The 20,462-nt window shown below is 56.3% G+C and overlaps 9 protein-coding genes across 9 annotated transcripts, besides 8 other annotated features; all 9 read left to right on the top strand.

The window, feature by feature from the left end:
• Positions 1-833: 833 nt before the first annotated feature.
• TraAM80_07767 (citrate lyase subunit beta) lies at positions 834-1,508 on the top strand (the record flags this gene model as incomplete). The annotated part of the gene is made up of 1 exon (XM_029384546.1): positions 834-1,508. The coding sequence occupies one exon, from the start codon at positions 834-836 to the stop codon at positions 1,506-1,508; it is 675 nt and encodes a 224-aa protein (XP_029235621.1).
• Positions 1,509-1,646: 138 nt separating this feature from the next.
• Positions 1,647-1,678: a microsatellite.
• A 140-nt stretch (positions 1,679-1,818) lies between these two features.
• Positions 1,819-1,853: a sequence feature (A-rich).
• Positions 1,854-2,022: 169 nt separating this feature from the next.
• On the top strand, positions 2,023-3,360 carry TraAM80_07766 (putative protein kinase, putative,serine/threonine-protein kinase; the record flags this gene model as incomplete). The annotated part of the gene is made up of 1 exon (XM_029384545.1): positions 2,023-3,360. The coding sequence occupies one exon, from the start codon at positions 2,023-2,025 to the stop codon at positions 3,358-3,360; it is 1,338 nt and encodes a 445-aa protein (XP_029235620.1).
• A 273-nt stretch (positions 3,361-3,633) lies between these two features.
• Positions 3,634-3,703: a microsatellite.
• A 117-nt stretch (positions 3,704-3,820) lies between these two features.
• Positions 3,821-3,873: a sequence feature (A-rich).
• Positions 3,874-4,113: 240 nt separating this feature from the next.
• TraAM80_07765 (multi drug resistance protein-like) lies at positions 4,114-5,964 on the top strand (the record flags this gene model as incomplete). The annotated part of the gene is made up of 1 exon (XM_029384544.1): positions 4,114-5,964. The coding sequence occupies one exon, from the start codon at positions 4,114-4,116 to the stop codon at positions 5,962-5,964; it is 1,851 nt and encodes a 616-aa protein (XP_029235619.1).
• A 362-nt stretch (positions 5,965-6,326) lies between these two features.
• On the top strand, positions 6,327-9,965 carry TraAM80_07764 (ATPase; the record flags this gene model as incomplete). The annotated part of the gene is made up of 1 exon (XM_029384543.1): positions 6,327-9,965. The coding sequence occupies one exon, from the start codon at positions 6,327-6,329 to the stop codon at positions 9,963-9,965; it is 3,639 nt and encodes a 1,212-aa protein (XP_029235618.1).
• Positions 9,966-10,330: 365 nt separating this feature from the next.
• On the top strand, positions 10,331-11,641 carry TraAM80_07763 (uncharacterized protein; the record flags this gene model as incomplete). The annotated part of the gene is made up of 1 exon (XM_029384542.1): positions 10,331-11,641. The coding sequence occupies one exon, from the start codon at positions 10,331-10,333 to the stop codon at positions 11,639-11,641; it is 1,311 nt and encodes a 436-aa protein (XP_029235617.1).
• A 441-nt stretch (positions 11,642-12,082) lies between these two features.
• On the top strand, positions 12,083-16,489 carry TraAM80_07762 (uncharacterized protein; the record flags this gene model as incomplete). The annotated part of the gene is made up of 1 exon (XM_029384541.1): positions 12,083-16,489. The coding sequence occupies one exon, from the start codon at positions 12,083-12,085 to the stop codon at positions 16,487-16,489; it is 4,407 nt and encodes a 1,468-aa protein (XP_029235616.1).
• A 160-nt stretch (positions 16,490-16,649) lies between these two features.
• Positions 16,650-16,685: a microsatellite.
• An 18-nt stretch (positions 16,686-16,703) lies between these two features.
• Positions 16,704-16,728: a microsatellite.
• Positions 16,729-17,099: 371 nt separating this feature from the next.
• Positions 17,100-18,170, top strand: TraAM80_07761 (uncharacterized protein; the record flags this gene model as incomplete). Its single annotated transcript, XM_029384540.1, has 1 exon — positions 17,100-18,170. One exon carries the CDS (start codon positions 17,100-17,102, stop codon positions 18,168-18,170), a length of 1,071 nt encoding a protein of 356 aa, XP_029235615.1.
• Positions 18,171-18,409: 239 nt separating this feature from the next.
• On the top strand, positions 18,410-19,684 carry TraAM80_07760 (periodic tryptophan protein 1; the record flags this gene model as incomplete). The annotated part of the gene is made up of 1 exon (XM_029384539.1): positions 18,410-19,684. One exon carries the CDS (start codon positions 18,410-18,412, stop codon positions 19,682-19,684), a length of 1,275 nt encoding a protein of 424 aa, XP_029235614.1.
• A 58-nt stretch (positions 19,685-19,742) lies between these two features.
• Positions 19,743-19,798: a microsatellite.
• Positions 19,799-20,111: 313 nt separating this feature from the next.
• Positions 20,112-20,139: a microsatellite.
• Positions 20,140-20,159: 20 nt separating this feature from the next.
• On the top strand, positions 20,160-20,462 carry TraAM80_07759 (IgE-dependent histamine-releasing factor; the record flags this gene model as incomplete). The annotated part of the gene is made up of 1 exon (XM_029384538.1): positions 20,160-20,462. A coding segment is annotated over one exon (303 nt), but the record flags the coding sequence as incomplete, so codon positions are not given.

Below are 20,462 nucleotides of genomic sequence, written 5' to 3'. Positions count from 1 at the left end.
CGCGCTACAGCGGTAGAGGAAACGTGTACTCCCCAAACCTCTGCTGCCGCCTTTCTATGCAAGGGTGTACCTTCTCTGTCACGGAGATGCTGCCGACAGACACTTCCTACTTCCTCTCTTCCTCTCTCTCTGCTTTCAGAGGGCGAGATACGATAGACCTTTGTTGGGAGGGGGGAGGGGAGTTACACAACATGGACCGCAGCTCCTCCATTTTGCATGAAGACAACGTTGCGCTGAAGTCACATATGACGGCCCCAGCGACGCTAACAGCAGCGTCAAGTCTCGCGAAGGAAAGAAAAGGAGGGGGATCGATGCCGTGTCGCAGAAAAGTCGTTTGGAGAGGAGGAATGGGCGCTGCAGCCTTGTGGCGCGTATGTGTGTGTGTGTCTCTCTCTCTTTGCCTTTTCTGATTTTTTCTCCGTCACTAGGACTTGTCGTGGGGGTGGTCATCTCTTTTTTATTGCGTCTCTCTTTGTTTTTCTCTCTCACACTCTCTTCCCCTTTAAGCGTCTCACTCTAGCAGCCAGGAGGCATCCAGTGATGCGGCGTCTCACCCCGTGGTTACGTGTGGCCGGAAAAGAGCAGTGAAAAGGGTCGACGCACATGTACGACGACTACGTGCTCTGGCAGGATCGCAGAGATGACGCTCGGTGTGCCGCCGCCTTGGGCGCGGAAGCCGGTGGTGGCGTCACCGACAGCGATCACCGGATGTGCGAAAACCCGGATGCCTGCCCGCGGAGTGTTCTTGTGGTTCCTGCTGACAGCATTGCAGACGCGTGTCGAAGGCACCGACGTAGTGGTGCGACTGCAGATGTCGTGTTATTTGGCCTAACATGCTGCAAGGGACGTGGAAGGGAGGCGCACGACAGCATCTGCGCTTTTTGCAAGCGCAAGAAACTGATGAAAAACGGAGTGGCGAGAAACTTGCAGAGCCATGCCCACACGCCAAGGAGCGGGGTCGCTACCTGATTCGTATCAACTCCCCTGAGTTGGACCTCGTAAACGGGTTTCTGGACCTGGAGCTCATAGCCATAATAGGTGACTGCATTAAGGGTGTTCTTTTCCCGGCGGTGACGATGAATACTCGCTCGCTCGCCGAGGAGTACATTCACCCCAGCCACCGTCTTTGGGCCTCTTTTGATACCCCGCTCTCCATCGTGCAGGCATCTGAGATCTGCCGCCAGAGCCACTACCAGTGCGCTGTGGTGGGCCGAAGACGGCCTGCGGTAGATCTCCAGCTGTCATTGGGCGGCGTCACGTGCAGTGATACCAGTGGGGGTGGCCTGAGCAGTGACTGCCTTCAGGTGTTACTTGCAGCGAGAGCCTTCAATATGCACGTTTTGGATGGCACCTTTGATGATGCCTCGGACACCGCTGGATTTCGCCGTGACGTACACCTCAGCTGCTCACTTGGGTTTGACGGCAAGTTGATCGTGCACCCCGCCCAACTTGCTTCCTGCCACGCGGCATTTGCCCCCACAGAGGAGGAATTGACGTGGACGAAGTGAGTGCAGCAGTGAATGGTGCGTCGGTGCACCACGGATGAGCCTGTGGGGAAGCGCGAGGCAACGCAGTGGCGACGTGCCGCATGTCTGCTCGAGCGGCACAAAGAGGCACAGATTTCCGCAGCGGTGCCAATGCATCGAGGTGGTAGTGGCGGTGGCGGTGGCAGCGGCGGAGTCGAGGTGACATCTTCATGATGTATGTGATTGGCTGAGGCAATCTTTTCCCTACCCTCCCTGCGGGTATTCTCTGTGCACTGGGTCATTTGCCCAGTCCTTTCACATTCCTGCAGGGGACATGCATCCACCACACCCCTTTATTTTCTTTTTCTTTCTGTTTTTTTTTTTTTTCCTCCCCTGTCGTTCCTCTCTTTCCCCGCACGGTAACTGTGAGCGCCTATCACGCAATTTCTCATTACGCCCGTGCCGAGTCTCAGTTGCAAACCGACTTTGGCCATAATATATATTTACTTGTCACAGTGTACAATACCCCTCTCTGTGCACCCGTACGTTTTTCTGCATGTCGGAGGGCATCGTTGGCTGCAAAAAGCAGGCGGCGGAGGCACAGATGTGTCACCACTGCGGTGCCCATTTCATCAAGTTAACGGCGAAGTTCTGCTCCAGGTGTGGCACGAAGAAGAAATCTTTTTCGGGCGGGCGAAAAGAGACGAGGTGCTCCGTTAACGATAGACGCACTCCATTGAGGGGCGGCCTTGACACCACAGGGACCTTCCGCGAGGGAGGAGAGGGTAGCAAAGACGGTGGCGACGGCAACCGCACTAGCAGTGTTGTCGACTATGGCGAGACAGCACCAAAGGCTGCCGTATCACCACAACCCTCGACCATTTCATTGCCACAGCTGCCGATGAAAACTGACGACGACCTGCAAGACGTTGCAGCTGACGACAGCACGATTCGCGTGACGCCGGAGGAGGAGGAAAGATATAGTTCGTGGGCCACACTGAGCCCAGAGGGCATCACTCCGGAGATGCTGCAAACGAGCGACGCACCTGTGCTCCGATCGTGGCGTCGTGGTCTGTTGATTGGCCGTGGGACATACGGCTCTGTTTACTTGGGTTTACTCAACGATGGCTCTTTCTACGCCGTGAAGTGTGTGGAGATTGGGAAGAAAACAGGTGTATTCAGTGTCAAGGAGCTTGTCTCCCTGTCGCGGGAGATTAACATTATGCGGCGTCTGCATCACAAGAATCTCTGCACCTTTAAGGGTGTGTGCTACGATTCACCGAGTACCACCATTTGTATGTTTATGGAATACATCGGTGGTGGGCCCTTGTCCTCTTTAGTGAAAGTTTTTAAACCATTGCATCCTGCCGTGGTGCGAAGCTGGACCCAGCAGCTGCTCAAGGGTCTGCTTTACCTGCACACGCAGGGCATTATACACCGCGACATCAAGGGCGATAACCTTCTTGTAGACACCTCAAGCGATCCAAAACTGGAGTCGCAAATTAAACTTGTGGACTTTGGCGCGGCCAGACGACTCTCGGACGCCGTGGCACAGAGCCGGACCGTTATTGGCACCCCATACTGGATGGCGCCGGAGGTGGTAGACGTGACCGGCAGCGGCGAAGGGTACAGCTACAAGGCCGATGTTTGGTCCGTGGGGTGCACCGTGGCTGAGATGCTCACAGGCAAGCCACCGTGGCCGAGTCAGGTGAACGCGCCCGCTGCCATCATGATGATTGCGCAGGCGAAGGACGGACCGACAGAGATTCCGGAGGCGGAGGCGACGCCGGGGTGCCTGGATTTTATGCGTAGGTGCTTTGTGCGAGATCCGGGGCAGCGTCCAACCGTGGAGGAGCTCATGCAGCACCCCTGGATTCTTGGAGAGATGGAGTAGGACGCGTCCCGTGCGGCCTGATGGCCGGTAGCTTTTTGCTGTTGCCTTTGGAAAAGGAAAAAAAGAAAACATCCGTAGCTGGTGCTCCTGTGGTCAGTACTTTTTCCACAGCATTCGTCTTTTCCTCCTTCCAGTTGCTTTCTCGATTATGTGCAACAATTTGGGCGGCGCCGTTATGTGCAGTATGGTTTCCCCGCTCTCCACCACTGCGGCGGGCTCTGCACGCTCAACCGATGTCTACTACCCTGCCGCTCAGTAGAGGAACGGCCACAGAGAAAAAACAACAAGAAAAAGAAGAGAAAAATAAAGAAGAAACAGAGCTATGTAACAACAACAAGAAGAAAGCATTTGAAGTTTGAAGAATTAGCGCATGCGCCGGTGATGTTGCTGCGGGGTTAGGTGGGAGTCCTGACATTAAAGAAGAATAGGGGAGCAGAGGAGGAGGGGGAAAATTTGCTCGTTTTTTTTTCTTTCTCATCCTATATTGTTACCATTATTATTGTTTTTATTTTTTGTATATGTGCGTGGGTCTTTGGGTGCTTCCGCATTCCCCTCGTGGTGTGTGCAGAGAGGGATTCTTCCTTTTATGTTATGTTATTTTTCAGTAGGGAGATGTCAAAGTAAAACGTATCTGCCTGCTCCCTCGGCGCACTGCCTGCCTTTCTCCCTCTTGCTTGTGTCGTTCTTGTCTCTCTTCATCCGTGATTTTCTTTGCTGCTGCGTGGGCCAGACTGGGGCCGCAGCCTCCACCTTATGCGGACCGTCGCCACGCCGGTGTCATCTGCCCGCTGCGAGGCCGGGGCCAGAGAGGAGTCAAAAGAGTTTCTCTTGGCGGCAAGCTCGCCACGGCGGGGTTGCTGGTCGACTGTGGGCCTTTACATCCGCAACGTATTGGGGCGGCTTGTGCGGTCATACCGGATGCAGTCCCACCTGGGGCTTGTCCTTGCCCTCGCCTACCATCTCTTGCACCTCTTCCTGCTTGCCGCCGCCGTCGCGGCGCCCCTCACCGCACGGTCACTACTCTTCCGGGATGAGGATAACGCGGACTACGCACTCACGGCCAACGACGCAAACGGAACGCGGGGCGTTGGCGTCTGGACGGTGGATGTCTTTAATTTTACACGAAGCGAGCTGCAACCAGGGCACCTTGCCCCGTTGCAGCTCCAGTATGAGGCGAGGCTGCCTACAACGAACCCCACGTCTGGGGACTTTCTGCGTATGTGGGGGGCCTCTCCGCTATGGTTGCTGACGTATTACTACTTTTACCTGATTGGTTTCTTCTGCGTCGTCGCTTTGCTAACGTGCGGTCGGCTTAACGGATACATCGCTCTGCTGCAGCTCATATTCGGTGGCTTAGAATTGCTCTGGTACGTTCAGCACACCTCTTCCTTTGCATTGTTTTTCTGGCTCGCTGCACTATCCCCACAGTTCCCATATCCGTGGGTGCCGTTTGCCAAGCGACACCCGGGCGGAAGCGTCACGTTTCACGTGTTCAATCGAAGTGGTGTGGAGACCATGTCGCCGCCTCAGCAGATGGAGTTGACCCCAGCGGAGCACATGCTTCCCTACGCCGCCACGCTGGAGACAACTATCTTCTGTACCACTGTCATTTTTCTTGTCATTATCACCATGCTTTTCGTACTGAGCCTTCAACGGGTGTTGGACGCCATCGTCGGTGTTCGCATGCTCGCCGTCACCGATGGATGCCGGCGCTGCCCTCTCTGCGGGGAGGAGTGGGAAATCTCGACCGAGACCGCAGAGAGGCGTGGGCGTGTGAACGATAATACTCGCACTGAGAAGGGAACGACAGACAGGACGCTTGTTGGTACCGCAATTGCGACGGCGATGCCGCTGCCTGTTCTTCCGCGGCCGGCGGAGCGTCATCGCTGTCGCAGGCTTTTCAATGACATGGAAACCGGCAGCGGTGTCTTGGACACAACGGGCTGCGGTTCCGCTGAACTTGGGCCCTTCTCTACCGACGACGACGACGACGGCGATGACGAGGAGGAGGTGGGGTGGGCTCAGCAGATTGGGGCTACCCGTGCTTGCATGCCGCTCACCAACCCCGGCAAGGCGCTTCTGCAGAAGCCGCGGAAGCGAAGACGAAATCGCAGCATGGTGCCGTCGTACGGTACAATGCTGACCAACGAACCCGAAGAGGAGCGCCCGCCGTATGATCCCCTTTACGATGGAAAAGACGAGTTCCGCCCTGGCAACGCGTTCCCATCGTTTGAGGATGCTGGCTGGATGGCGCGGTGGACGTACAATTGGCTTACCCCCCTGATGAACTTTGGCGCTATTGACGTTGAGGTGCTGCATCATGAGCGCTTCCTTCCTTCCCTTCCAGAGGAGTTTACGTCGCTGCACAACATCGTCACACCGGCGTGGCAGCTCTGGGTAAACCGTTGGCAGTGGTTTGGTAAGGCACAGGAGGGATATGACAGAGAGGGCCCCGACATCAGCGGCGCACATGGTGAGGCCGGCGATGGCAGCTCCGACGATGGGACCTTTATCACTATTCGTCAGCGTCGCCCGTTGACGGAGGCAAAGCTGCGGCCAAGGCGACCGAGGCGTTCTTTGTGGATGGTGTTTTCCTTTTTTTAATTGCGCCACTACGCTGGTTGTTTTGCAAGACATTTGTAAGCATCTTCCTTAGCGAGAAGCGTGAGGCGGAGGTGTCGGAAGTCGACGAGGTGACCGACAAAAAAACGGACGGTTTCAGCAACAACAGTAGGAGACGCAGGAGTAGTGTCTCGGCATTGTTGGATGCGGCGGTCAAATTGCGGTCAACTTTACCTTCGTCAGAAGTGGGACTTTTTACGCTTTTCTTTGAGCACCGCAGTGGGCGAAGGTTCTTATATTCGTGCGTGCCGCTACGTCTTATTTCGGATGCGCTGATCCTTTCAACCTCGACTATTGTGTACCACCTTACTCTCGCCATAGAAAGGGAGGGTACGGAGGGGGAGATGCATCCCATTGGCGTGTGTGGAATTTTGTTTTTTGTCTTGCTGGGACACGCAGTGCTGCGGCAGGAGTACTTCAGTCAACTTTATCTCTCCTCTCTGGAGGTGGGTACAGCGATCCGAGCCTTGGTGCTGGAGAAGTCTCTGGCGTTGCCGTTGGCGCAGCGCACCCTCACGAAAGGCGAAGTCATTCACCTTATTACAGTTGACGCCTCACGCTGCAGTCAAACGTTAATGCAGCTGCATCAATCCTGGAGGTGCCCGTGCTTTGCGGCTGCCTCACTTTACATTTTACACATGCACGTCGGCCTCGTTCCGACTCTCGTAGCGCTGCTCATTATTATTATTGCGGCCCCGCTACAGCTAGAGGCGGGGAGGGAGGTGCAGGTGACACAGCAGCGGTGCACGTCCCGTACGGCGGACCGGGTGGAGCTCGTCGGAGAGGCTGTGGCCTATATGCGACAGGTGAAGGCAATGGGCGCAGAACATATGTATCTTAACGGTATCCACCTCGCACGTCAGGCTGAAACAAAAGATGAGGTTGGCGCCATGCAGGCAGTAACACATTCGGCCTGCCTGGCAGACGGGATCGGGGTGCTGCTCACATCTGCCTGCTATACAGCTTACTACCTCACTGGCAGGCCGCTCACGGCGCGCGTGGTGGTACCAGCACTTGTTGTACTAAATCTTTTGCGTGCTGCCGTTAATGAATGGCCGGTGCTTGTGGCAGCCATTCCACGTGGGTTTGCGTCATTTCGACGCATTGAGGCCTATCTTCAACAGGCCCCAGATGAGTTCTTGGGCACGTGGGTCGACGTGACGGCGGACTGGTCGCACAGGCGCGGTACTGTTATTTGTCAGGGCTGCTCCTTCACATGGCAGGACGACGGCACCCGTGAGCCCCCAACGCCCGTGTTGCGGAATGTAAACATGTTTTTAAAGCCTAGGGAGCTGGTGGTGGTGCAAGGCTCACTCGGCGTAGGGAAGAGTACGCTGCTGCTGGCGATACTCGGCGAAGTAAACTGCTGTTGCACTACCACCGCTTTAGCAGCAATTTCCGCCGAAGATAAATCTCCCACAACGTTGAACCCTGACGGGGCCGCTGCGAGTGTCTATATCCCTCCCTTTTTCCCCAACGTGACCACGCAGGGAACGCGTGTTCAATTTGGGGCTGTTAAGCAATCCACGGACGGCTTTGCCGTCTTTGGACGCTCCGCCTACTGCTCGGAGACACCTTGGCTACAAAACGACACAATACGGGGAAACATTATTCAAGGCAGTGTGTACAACGCACGGTGGTATCACGCCGTCACGCAGGCGTGCGCCCTCCACGAAGACTTTGCTACATTTGCTAAGGGTGATGAGTCGGTGGTGGGGGACAAGGGCATGCAACTCTCTGCGGGGCAGCGAGTACGTGTGGCCTTGGCGCGTGCGTTGTATTCACGCGCAGACGTGTACGTGCTCGACAACGTTCTTGCCTATCTGGATGCTCGTCTGCAGTCACATATCATTGATCAAGTGTTCCATGGTATCCTGCGGAACCGCACCGTTATTCTCGCCACGTACGTTGGCCTTGCTCGGTTAAAGCCAAGTCGATTCTTCACAATTCACCAGGACGGTACGGTTGTGGAGTCGATGGGTGCGCAGCAGTCGGCGCACCTATACGCGGTGGAGTGCGAGGAACCAGCGGTGTCCAGCGAGTGCGAGTCCGATGAGGAAGACGCTGATGAGGGTGATGCGAGCAGCGGCGATTTCCCCAATAATAGTGGCAGCACGCACGGCCTGGGGTGCAGCCAACTCAAGCATGGATCCGCCTACCTGCAACGTTTCCTTTCCTTTATGGGCCCCGGTTTACTTTGGCTTTTGCTTACTAGTGTGGCACAGCACGTACTGCAGGTGGGCAAAGACGTGTGGCTGAGTCTTTGGATCTCAACAAAGCCTACTAGTTCCGTGGTGTTCCTGTTGCTGTATTTTCTTATTGGAAGCACCGCCGCTCTGTGCACCATCCCGCGCATGCGGGTCTTTTTTTACGCCGTGCGGAGCTCAATCAACCACATCCATTTTCTGGCGATTGAGCGCATGTTTAGTGCTCCTGTTTCGTATTTTGATGCGAATTCCGGAAGCACCATCACTGGGATATTCTCCCGCGACCAGGAAACTGCCGACCACAGCGTTGGTGAGTCCCTTGACGCCATCACCACTGGTGTTTTACGGATGTTAGCCATCGCGCTCTTTAATGCGGTGGTGAACCCGTGGTTTCTGGCGATTATTCCACTAATGGTCATGATGTTCTATCACGTGGTGGAGCTGTACTTGACCGTCGTCGGACGACTGCGTCGCCTTGAGAATCGATCGGTTCGCGGCCCTGTTGCTATTTTGCGTGAGGCGCTTGATGGCACCCCTGTCATACGTTGCATGGGGTTGAAGGACAGCTTTCGCGAGGAGTTCTGCAAGGCGATGGACGTGGCAAACACGGCGAGCATGATTGGCCACATGGCCGACTGCTGGGTGGGGCTGCGACTCGAACTCATCACGGTGCTCATGACAACAGCGGCTGCACTCCTTGGGGTGTTCTTCGCTGCGTACCTCATGCCACCGGCGTTTGCCGCCGTTGCTCTGGTGTCCTGTCTGCAGACCTCCACGACACTGCTGCTGCTGTGCCGCAGTGCCAGTGCCTTCCAGTTGCAGTTTGTGAGCGTGGAGCAGCTTCTGGAGTTGCAGGAGGCACCCGAGGAGCCGCTCACGGTGTTGCCCGCGACGTCCATAACAGTTGACAGCCGTGCGGGGGAGCAGAATACCGATTTCACACCACTTGGGGGTCTATGTGTCCCCCAGTCCCTTTCCATTGAGCAGCAGACAAAAATGGTGGCAACTGAGGCTGGCGCAGAAGTTATGCTGAGACCGGTTGTGGAGTTGATAAACGTGTCAGCGAAGTACCGCGTCTCCCTCCCGTACGCATTACGCAATGTGAATCTGGTAATATATGAGCGGGAGCGGGTGGGTATCATTGGTCGATCAGGAAACGGCAAGTCGACGCTATTTAATGTGTTGCTGCGACTTGTTGACGTCATTGAGGGGGGCGGCGTGTACGTGCGTGGCATTAATGCGAGTCTGATGCCGTACCCCGTGCTTCGGCAGTGCTTCATACTGGTGCTGCAGGATCCACTTGTCGTGAAGGGTACCTGGCGCACAAATCTTCAGCTAGGCACTTCGGAGACGGTGCCAGACGGGAGGCTTTGGTCTGCACTGCACGCTGTTGGCCTTGATACCATCGCCGCCCAGTACGGTGGCCTGGACGCGGCATTGCACCAAGAGGGAGCCGGCGGCGTCCGACTCTCTCCAGGGCAGCGGCAACTTCTCTGTCTGGCACGTGCCGTGCTGCGGAAGCCGCAATTTCTACTTTTTGACGAGTTGCCCGGCTCTGGCATCGCGGAAACGGAGAGCGCGATAGTGCGGGTTCTGGCCGATGAGCTGTTGGACTGCACCGTTCTGCTTATTGTCCACAGCGTGCAAACCCTTGAGACCCTCTGCACGCGCGTGGTCGTGATGGATCAAGGCGTCGTATCGCAGGTGTTTCCAATGGTGGGTCGCGCGAGAGCCCAAGCCGCGATAAAGAAGAGGCTCGAATTGTTAGTGGAGTGAAAACAGGGGGCGAGGGTCAAACGCGGCTGCAGGGCCAAGAGAGGCGAAGTGGAACATAAAAGAGCGGAAATAGAAAGGACGTACATACATACACGTGTATGTGTGCACATTGCATTGCATGTATGCATGACTGTATTTTATTTTATTTTTGGATTGGTTTGTAAGAATGGTTTATTTGTGGGTTTCGCTATTTGTGCCCCTATTTTTTGTTGTTGTTTTCGTTTTCGTTTCTTTGGAGGAGGAGAATTTCCGTCTTCAGGAGAGATATAGGTACAACCGACGGGCATTGGACGCTCCTGCAGGTCAGCGGCTGTTATTCTCTGCGGAAAGCTTTTACTGGGCAGGGGCGGGGGCGGCAAAGCGCCATGGCGTGGAGGCCGGTGCTGCGAGCACCAGAAGCTGGGGTGGTGCCGTCGCGGTTGCTATCGTCACTATTCCTCCTCCGGCGAGGCAGTGGAACGCCGTACCGCGGAGGACTCTTATGCCCGACGCGCTTCACATCCACGACGACGACGACGACGACGACGGAAGGTTGGTCCTACGAGCAAGTGGACGCAGCGACGGGGCGCACGCCTCTCGATAAACTTTATGAGGAGCGGTTGCAACGCATTCAGGCGGTGTTTGAGTCGCCGATACCCCCGCTTCCAAGAGACGGCAACGTTAGCCCCGATTTTTTGGTTGGCTTCGCCCACTACGAGTACCGGCTGCGCGACCAGTACCGTGCGGTGCTTGCGAGGGCGCTCGATGTTCCCGTAGTGGCGGTGCGACTTTCTGTGGCGTGGGGCGGCCGCTTCGACGTCACCCGCTTCAACCGCGTTCAGAAGGTGTGTGGTGTGTGTGTGGCGCCAGAGCAGGCACCGTCTACTGCGGAGCTGCAGGAGCGCATGAAGCGTGTTGTTCGCGCCATCAATGAACGGCAGTCAGAGTCCCTCCTGTCCGCCCATCTGGTGCAGGCGTCGGAGGCCATACCGGAGGTTGAGTTTGCCGCCGCCGAGCGGGACGCCGTGGTCGCGGAGCGCGTGCATCAGTGGCTTCGTGAGCACGTCTTACGTCCACACCTTGTGGTGGTGCTCCACGGGGCGAATAACGATGCGAAGGCTGTCCACTACGGGGCGGCACCGCCACCGAACGGAGAGTTGGAGCGGCAGCGCGCCTTCATTGAGAAGTGGCTAAAGGCCTTTTCCCAGCGCCGCATTGTCCCCCATATATTGTCGCTGGAGCGGCTCACCCAACTTTTCCAGGAGGCGGTGCGGCAAGGAGTGGTGAAAGGGGTTGCAATGCTGCAGCCGCAGGACGATCTCGGTGAGGCGGCGGTGCGCACGAAGGAAAGGGACGCAGCGGCGAAGTTTAATCCCACGACCTTCACTGCTACATCGCCCGCGGAAGAGGCGGAGACCTTTGTGAAATCGCTCTCAGTGGAGGATGCGGATGCGTGCCGGCGTCTTCTTTGCAGGGCCGTTTTACGCCGGTACGACAATCGTGCGGTGTTCCCGCTGCTCTTCCTTCATGGCGAGTGTGCGGGTGGGGCGGAGGAGATGCGGTATCTGCTGCACAACAGGGAGGCCCTTGACGCGGTGCTTCTGCACCCCAACGATGTGGCGTTCAAGAAGAAGTTCATGAACCGCTTCCGCTCCTCCCATTCACGGCTGCGCATGGCGGAGGAGATGTCTGTGTGACACCCAACGCATGTATGCATATGGACCTAAAATGCATCGCATTCTTTGGTTTCTTTCTTTTTCTTTATGTCTCGTTGCTGGCACACACACGCACACACAGGTGTCTCAGGGACGGTGTGCATTTCTCCTGCCTCAGCACGCTGCCCAGCATCTAACCCTCCTATTTTTTTTTGTATAGCACGCACGTATTTTCCGTACAAAACGCTTTGCATGACGAGTGGTAGGGCAGGGTCTCGTGTGAAGGTTGGAAAGAGAGGACTTTCTTTTTTACCTCTTTTTTTTTTTTCGGGGGTAAGGGGGGCTGTACAGCGCCTTCCATCACACAACATCAATCGCAGCACGAGGGAAACACACAGGGAGCAAGAATCAAACACAAAACAGGGAAGGCGGGGTGGAGGCGAGGGGGGATAGAAAGAGTGACAGAGAGGGAGAAACACGCACATGGAAACGCCAAGGAATGAGGTGACACTTGGGGCCCGTCTGGCGACACGTTATGTGCCCAACCAGATTCTGTCCTCCACCCTCTCGTGGGGTCCTCTCATTGGTGTTGAGGAAGTCCTGCGGCTGGGGGAGCGCTTTGCAGCGCGGAGCATCACCAGCGATGGTGATCCTGCACTCACGAAGGAGTGGCTCATCCACTACATCATGGAGATTCTCGAGGAGAAGGCCAGATTTGCCTCCAGCAGCGTGGAGCTTGAGGATGTGGTAAACAGCGAGATGCAGCTGTTGAATGAGGACAAAATGAGTGTGTATAGGGAGGAAGTGTTGCGGTGGGTCAGTTCCTTCTCTATCCAGGTCTCCGTGCATGACCCGCTGTGGGAGGCTTGTGAGGCGAGTAACGTCGGGATTGCATGCCTCGAACGCAGCACATGTAGTACCACGAGGACTAACTCTGTGCACACCGTGACGTCGTTTAGAACCTCGCCGCAGGTTAAGTCTACCACTACTGTCGACATCACTCCCAGTGCCGCCAATAGTGGTATTGGGGCTGAGAGCAAACCGCGAAAAGGGTGCTTGGATCGATCACGCTCGGTGGCTCGCATGCTGTTAAATTACAACTTACCCTCCATACATACCGTCTCGCTGCGGAAGGGGCCCACGCAACACGAGATTGTGCGGTGGAGTGACTTGACCACAAACTTTGTGAAGGACTATGAACGCTTTCACCAGAGTGACGAAAAGGAGTTGTCTTTCACCCGCGTACGGGCGGGAACCACCTCTGGGCGTATCTCGCACCCGCATTTTTCGCATGGCAGGGATGGTGCGGAGGGGAATTCGTCAAACGTGCCAGGGATCAGGCAAGACTCGGAGTCCGAGGCACTCACCGGAAAGGAGCTGCATGTACAGTCCGCAGATCAAATCCTAGTATCCCGCCTGACAGGCTGCGTCATCACGGCCAGCAAGGACGGTATTGTGAAGCTGTGGGATGGGAACACTGGTGAATTTATGCGCAACCTCTACAATGCGGGGGCGGCATGGGTGATTGGAATGTTTTTGCTGCCAGATGAGGACTACATTCTCATCGCGACGACAAACGGCCAGTTGACGGTGTTAGATTTTCCTGAGGGGAACGTGCTGCAGAAGTACCTTGGATGCGCCTCCCTGCAAACGGCTTTCTACGAGGTCCTGCAGCTGTCCGCGACGAAAGTTTATCGGTATGGGATGAAGCCGGGGGAGTGCGGGATGTATCATGTGACGCTGCGCAAAGATGAGTCGGCGGAAGAGTATCACCGTCGTCGTCATGAGACGCAGAACCACACTTTTTCAAAGGTGCTTCCCGCAAAGCCGGTCGTGGGGTTTGAAGCTCCAACCGCGTCGTGGTTCGACAACTTCTCGGGGATTTTCTTTTTCGGCACCGTAGACGGTGTTGTTGGGGCTTTTGACATATCCGCTGACGTGCGCCCAAGCTCTCTGTTGGCCGGGGCGAACAGCAAACCCGTGCCACTGCTTTTCTCGGCAGAGGTTCACACAGCGGCGGTGGTGGGTATGTTCTACACATCCTACGTCACCTCGCTTTTTACGGCTGGGGCGGATGGCTGCATCTACCGCACTCCGCTGGGTCCGACAGGAAAGCCTGCAGGGGAGGCTCGCCTTGTTCTCCAGCAGACAAGAGGGATTCGTGCGATGCAGTGGTGGCCGCCGTCAAAGTTTTACGTCACAATTCATGTGGACCGGCGGGTCGCCCTGTGGGTGATTGGGCGCCACGGCGATCCACTGTTTGAGTTCCCATCCGAGACGCAGGGGATCGTCAGTGCGGCCCTGCACCCACGACGAAATCGGCTTGCACTCTTACTTTCGGACAAAACCATTAAGGTGTATGAGACACATGGCAGTAGGTCGCTGGCCACCATTGCGCAGCCGGCGCGGGAGTCGAACTTTACCGCGACTGATGCCTCACAGCAGATGATGGAGCGTTCCGCCATTGACGAAGATGGTGTTGTGGCGTGGCACCCGCTTCATTCGTGTCTCATTTGTTGTCTTCGGGGAACAGTCGTTTATGAGCCGTCACTGGGTCACATGCAGGCCGAGATTAGTGAGGGGTCAGGGCACACGACACGTGGGGACGAGCAAGAGGCATCATCCACTGGCTACTCCCAGGAACTCAACATGGACATCAAGGATAAGCCAAAAATGCAGGGCTCAGTAGGTTTCGTGGGAACACAACGTATGGATACCCACCGTGGCGGAGTTGTGGCGATGGTTGTACATCGGCAGTCGTGGCAGTTGCACACATTTGATGAGGTGTGTTGGCGCACATGGGACTTGACGACAGGTGAGCTGAAGCGAAACGTGAACATCCCCCGCATCGCGCGTATGGAACGCATGCCTGTGAAACGGGCCACCGTCACCTCCTGCTCGTGGACGACGACCTTACAGACACGACTAGCGACGGGAGGTCAGGATGGTTCGGTCCTCACCTGGGATCCATCCACGGCCGCCCCGCTCGCGGCAGAGATGCTGGTACAGGACCTTTCCGAGCAGCTGGACTCGGATGTAACGGTTGTGTCGCATAGAAATAAATTGATCGCGTGGAGTGCGCGTGTGTGCCGTGTCACAACCTTCAACGTTGGTCTGCTGCTTCCTAGTGGCCTAGAGGAGAGTAAGTCAGTCGTCGTGCGTGTCCCATCGCTGGCCTCCGTCACTGCCTGCTGCGTTGTGCGGGACGCGTACCTTTGCATGGGTACAGGTGACGCCAGGATATTCTTCTTCAGCATGCGCGGTGGGGCTCCCACGCACGACTGCGTTCTACGCGACAAGACGGAAGAGGAACGGGGGGCCGTTGTGCAACTCATCTTCTTGAACGAGCAAAACCAAAACCTTCTCCTCGCCATCCTCGACATTGGTATTCTCTTTGTGTACTCCTACGTCAATCAGGCCGTCGTGTACCGTATTCGCCTGGTGCGGCGCTTTGAGTGTCGTATCCACAAGGTGCTGTACATCCCGGAGGATGGCAGCGTCGTCTGTGGGGACTCCTTGGGCCGCATTCGCGTGCTTGATGTGCGAGGTTGCACCTCTCCTTCGGTGGAGTTTCGCCAGGCCTTCATCTCGCGTGCAATGTTTCAGGGCGCCACGGATGAGATCACTTCTTTGGACTATTTTTATTTCTCAGGGCGGCGGTACCTCCTTGTGGGCTCCCTGGACCACCTGGTGCGCCTCTTTGACCTGGACGATGCGAACTGGCTGCAGGCTCCCTACTCCAGCGTGATGCCGTTGCGATCCACGCAGGCCTCTGTGCGGTTTGTCGGGGTCGTTGGCCACAAAACATGGAAGCTTTCAGATCCCACGACATTCAGCGAATCCCCCCCCGTAACGCCACGTCTTCTGGTGGCCAACACCGCGGAGGAGGAAGTCCTGCTGGAGAGTATTATTTGCGCAGAGCTGCAACCTGACAATGTCAAGAATGCCATGGACTCACTGGTGGATGAGGACAATACCCTGCCCCGTGGGCTGTCGCGTAGAGGCGCAAAGGTGGGAACACCCCTCTCTGGGATGGGTTCACCGAAGATAGCTGTCACGCGGCCCTTTTTCCTTACAGACGTCGCTCATCCTCAAGAGGAACATGCGCGTAAGCGCTCCTTTTCAATTGCCTCCTCCGTGGACAGCACCAGACAGCTGCAGCCCACGCAACGCGCACAGGAACAGCAGGGCGCGTCGCTGCTTTCAACCCTGCCGGAGGGTGGCTGCCTTCTGCCGCGAACCACCGAACACGTCTCGCCGGGGCCGTCGTGCGTTGGGCGATGCTTGCAGGTTCGCACGCGGGTATGTGGAGCGCTCCCAAGCCCAACTTCAAGTCCAACTTCAAGCCCAACCCATGCCCTACTCTTGCTCACCACGGAACAACAGGCAGCCGAGCAACAGAGCGAAACCCCGCGCGAAGACACCAGTCTTTGCCCACCCTCCTCGACAGGGTTCGAGCTGATCCAAAGGAAGAAGCAAGTACTGCTGGGTATGGTACGACGTTTAGAGGCAGTGCTGCCGAAGGGCTTTGCCAACGGCGAACTCACCAGAGATGCCAACGAGCTGCTTATGGGAGACACGCGCCTGGGGTTTCGGCAAACCAAGTGCGGGCGAAGCCGGACAGAGAGCGGCGAGCTGAAATTAGCCCTCGAGACACGACGCAGGCTCGCGGAGAGGATGGAGGAGTACAAAAAGACACAGGCGAAGCGACGCAGCGAGAAAAGAAGCTCCCTGCCGCGTGTAGCGGCGCGTCATGTACTCACTCCTGTCGTGTTCCCGCAGCCGAGCGTTCTCCCCACTGAGGCTAAGGCCAGTTTTGCCTGGATGCTCAAGCCTCTGTCGGTTGGGGTGCCGCAGCAGCAAATCACACATGCGGGGAACACAATGTAAAGAAATCCCTCACATTAGTGAGGAAAAGGTATCAGCAGCTATGTGAGCCATGGAGCAAAGGAAGGTAAAAAAAAAAAAAGCACGGAATGGAAAGAAAAATGAGCGAAGCAAAACACAATATTTCACATGCGCTAGCATGAATGATGCAGTACGTGTAACGTTTTTTTATTTATATTATATATATATATATAAATATGCCGCGTCTTTGTGTGTCGCTGCTGCTGCTGCTGCTGCTGCTGACGGTGACGGGTATGTTGGCGAACCATTGCGCTGGTGCGTGCGTGAGATGCACAGCGAGGGTGGTGCGTCATTGTTTCTGTGTTTTTTTTTCCTTGGTCATGTGCTGCGCCGCGCCACTCCCCGTACCTACGCAGGTGCAACAGCCGTTGCTGTTTGCTTTATTCTCTTACTCTTTTTTGTCTTCTCTGTTTAGGTTTTCCTCCCACTAGGGAGTGTGAGTGTGTGTCTGTGGGGCTGCGGAGGCTGAGTGAGTCGCATTGGTCCTCTTGTTTTTTTTCTTTGGGGGGGGAGGGTGGGGGTGCTTTGGCTCTGTTTCACTGAGCGAGGACGCGAGGAAGCTGACGCCCTTCCTATCCCCACAAAAACTGTAATGGCGTACCTTGCACGGCGGCTTTCCAATTCCATGTTCCCCTTAGGTTCCGCACCCCACAAGGCACGCGTTCCCGACAACGACGGTGACCTCTACCGCGAGGCGGTGAACTTCGCCGACGTGGAGAGGCTTCTTCTTGCGGGGGCGCTTGAGACCGGCTTCAAACCCATCGCGCAGGATGCCGCCTGCGGCATCTCACTCCACAGCCGGCCCATTGAAGAATGCCCCGTGCATCTCATGCGCGCAGAGGTGGGGCTGCCGTGCCGACCTGCCGAGGTATTGGCGTACCTTAACGTGTCCACGCGACGAAGGTGGGACAGGCATATCGCAGAGTTGCGCGCTGTGCGGATCCTCCCACGTCCGGGCGGGATTTCAGGAGACGCTGACATTGCGGATGTCGACAGTGTGGTGGAACTCCAACTGAAGCCCGGGCAGAGACGGGTTGCGTTGTACTATATGGCAGTACGTACCTCAATCCCTCTCGTGCAGAACAGAGATTTTGAGATGGTGGTGGCGGAGGAGGTGCGCCGTGACGGAACGGTGTGGGTCAAGGCGTTTTCTACTCCACTCGGATATGTGGAGCCGCTCGATCCCTGCCAGTCCAATTACGTGCGGGCGCTTATGCTTTTTTCAGGCATTCTAGCGCGTTCGGTGCTTAACTCGAAGGGCGATATGGAGTGCCACGTTAGTTATGTCGCCCTTGTGCACCCTATGGGTCACATCCCCTCCGCTGTGGTCAACTTCGTGCTGAGCGCCCAGCTGAACGCCTTGAAAGGGCTACAGCGCTTCATTCTGCAGAATCCACTTTCCACTCTTGCCGCGGGGATCACAGCCAGCGAGGTGAACCATGGAAACACCGCTAATCGTTCGGAGGCGGCGGAGCAAACGGGCAGGCAGAACGCTGGACAGCCTATGACTACCGGTGTGGTGAGACAGCAGGGAGTGGCCGGCAATGCCGGCGGTAGCAGGAACAAAGCGGAAACAACAAGAGGTCATGTCACCTCCGAGGTGCGACGGAGATTCGCATCACTTAAGGCACGGGTGAGGAGAAATCTGCCGTCAAAGTTGTAGGTGACTGGCGATGAGAAGCAAGAGGAAGAGAGAAAAAAACAAAATAGCTGATGTGCAGCACGTTGTGGAAGCATTGAAGCGGGTGGGTCTTCTCTTTGTTTTTCCCGCGTTGGCTCTTTGTACTGTTATTGTTGATTTGTCTATCCTCCTCCACCTGCCTCTCCCACCGCGAGAAGTGCAAGAAAAGGAATTGAGAAAGGACTCGCGGAGCCCCCGTACTTGCTCCCAGACCCACACGGATGCTGACCTCCTTCTCGTGGGTGCCGAAGGGTGCTATGAAGCCCGTCCCACTCCACTCCACGGAGAGCCTGGAGGCGGTGCGGGCGAAGCTGCAGCGGCAGAACCCCGAATACGTGACGGAGGAGGTGGTGGCGTCAGCAGGCGGAACTGAACCACTGGCGGGGGGCGAAGACTGCAGCAGCGATGGCGAGAACGGTGACAATGTGAACGCTATGCAGTTTGGCGGCGGTGGCGGCGGCGACACCGTTTTGGAGCAGGTGGAGTCAGATGACGAGGAGGAAGTAAACGACACGAACTTCAAAGAAACGGACGTTGTTTTTGTCGCGGCCTCCGCTGATGATTCTCAGCCAAGGCTGGAGCTCTACGTGTATGATGAACCGGAAGACATCATGTACGTTCACCACGACGTGGAGATTGCCGCCTTCCCCCTTAGCACGGCATGGCTTACGGACGGCACAATGTCGCTTTGCGCCGTTGGGACGATGCGCCCATTTGTGGAGCTCTGGAGCCTTGACGTCATTGACGCGGTGGAGCCGGTCTGCCTACTGGGCGGCTGTGTCAACTGGGAGGATAACTACAGGAAAAATATTAAACCCCGCATGCTGCAGGACGACTCGCACAAGGACGCTGTAATTAGCGTCCGGTGGAACACATGTGCGCAGCACATCCTTGCCTCCGGCAGCGCCGACAGCAGCATTAAGTTGTGGGACCTTAACACCTCCAAGTGTGTCGGAACGTACACGGAACCCGATAAACTGCAAAGCCTTGACTGGCATCGCGAGGAGGCAAACCTGTTGCTTTCAGGTGGCTTTGACGCGACAATGGTCCTACGGGACTGTCGCTCCCCCAACCAGGCAGCGCTACGATTTGGCACGAATGGTGTCGTTGAGCACGTGGAGTTCGTTCCGCATGGTGGCAGGATTCTCTACGCCTCAACGAACACAGGCGAGTGGATGGCGTTTGAGGCGCGCATGAATGCGCAGCCCCTGTGGAAGATGCAGCTGCACGAGGCCGACACCACCTTTGCCGTCTCGCCGCACGTCGCCGGCCTGCTTGCCGCGGGAGGTAAGGACGGCAATATTAGTCTCTGGGATGCGCGCGACACGGCTGGACCACCCAAGCAGATTGTCTCACGGTCGTACCGCACAGGGGCGGTGCTGTCGATGGCATTCCATCCGAATTCTCCACATATTCTTGGCGCCTGTGGTAGCCGCGGCGAGCCGCTCGTGTACACCACTACCAGCGACATACAAGACGTATTTCGCCCGCAGTAGTCCTCCTGCGTAATTGCCACATACCTGATAAGCCAGCTTTGATTACCACTGTAAACGGAACGAAAAAAAAAAGAACACACACACACACAAACATAACAAAAAAAGAAACGAAAATAGCAGTTGAGCCATTCCATTGATAGTAGCAACGCACATGCACCTCCGCAACTCCGCTGAAATGGATGGCGCAGAGACCTGCGCGGGTAGTGTCTGAGTGTACGGTGTAGAAAACATTTTTTTTTCTTCGTTCGGGGCGCGCACCGCCAGTGTCATTCGCTTCAAGAAAAGAGGTAGGCCCGTGTTCTGGCTGTCGGTGGCGGGCTCTTTTGGTCACCATGTATTTATTTGTTTTCTTTCTCTGTGTGCGTCTCTCCTGTCTTTGGTGTCCCCTCAAGCATACTCTTGCCAGTTCCAGAGCTCAGGCGCACTCCACACACACACACACACAGCACAGCACAGCCGAAGAAAGAACCTGCAGATGAGGATCTTCAAGGACGCTCTGACAAACGCCGAGGTCTTCTGCGACAACGACAGGCCCGTGGAAGTTGAGGGCGACATTGTGTACATGCTGAAGGGCAGCTACATTGAGGTGGGCGGCGAGGACTACGGCATCTCGGCCAACGTGGACGAGGACGCCGGCGAGGGCGCGGTGGGCGATGTCGATGACTCCAAGAAGCAGGTCATTGATGTGGTGCACAACAACCGCTACACCGAGACCAACTACGACAAGAACTCGTACATGGCGCACATCCGTAGCTACATGAAGCAGCTCCTGGAGAAG

Source organism: Trypanosoma rangeli (assembly GCF_003719475.1).
Source record: "Trypanosoma rangeli strain AM80 chromosome Unknown Tra_15.4_contig_00340, whole genome shotgun sequence".
NCBI lineage: Eukaryota > Euglenozoa > Kinetoplastea > Trypanosomatida > Trypanosomatidae > Trypanosoma > Trypanosoma rangeli.
Note: the sequence above shows the minus strand (reverse complement) of the source record. Positions and strands in the feature narration are given on the sequence as shown.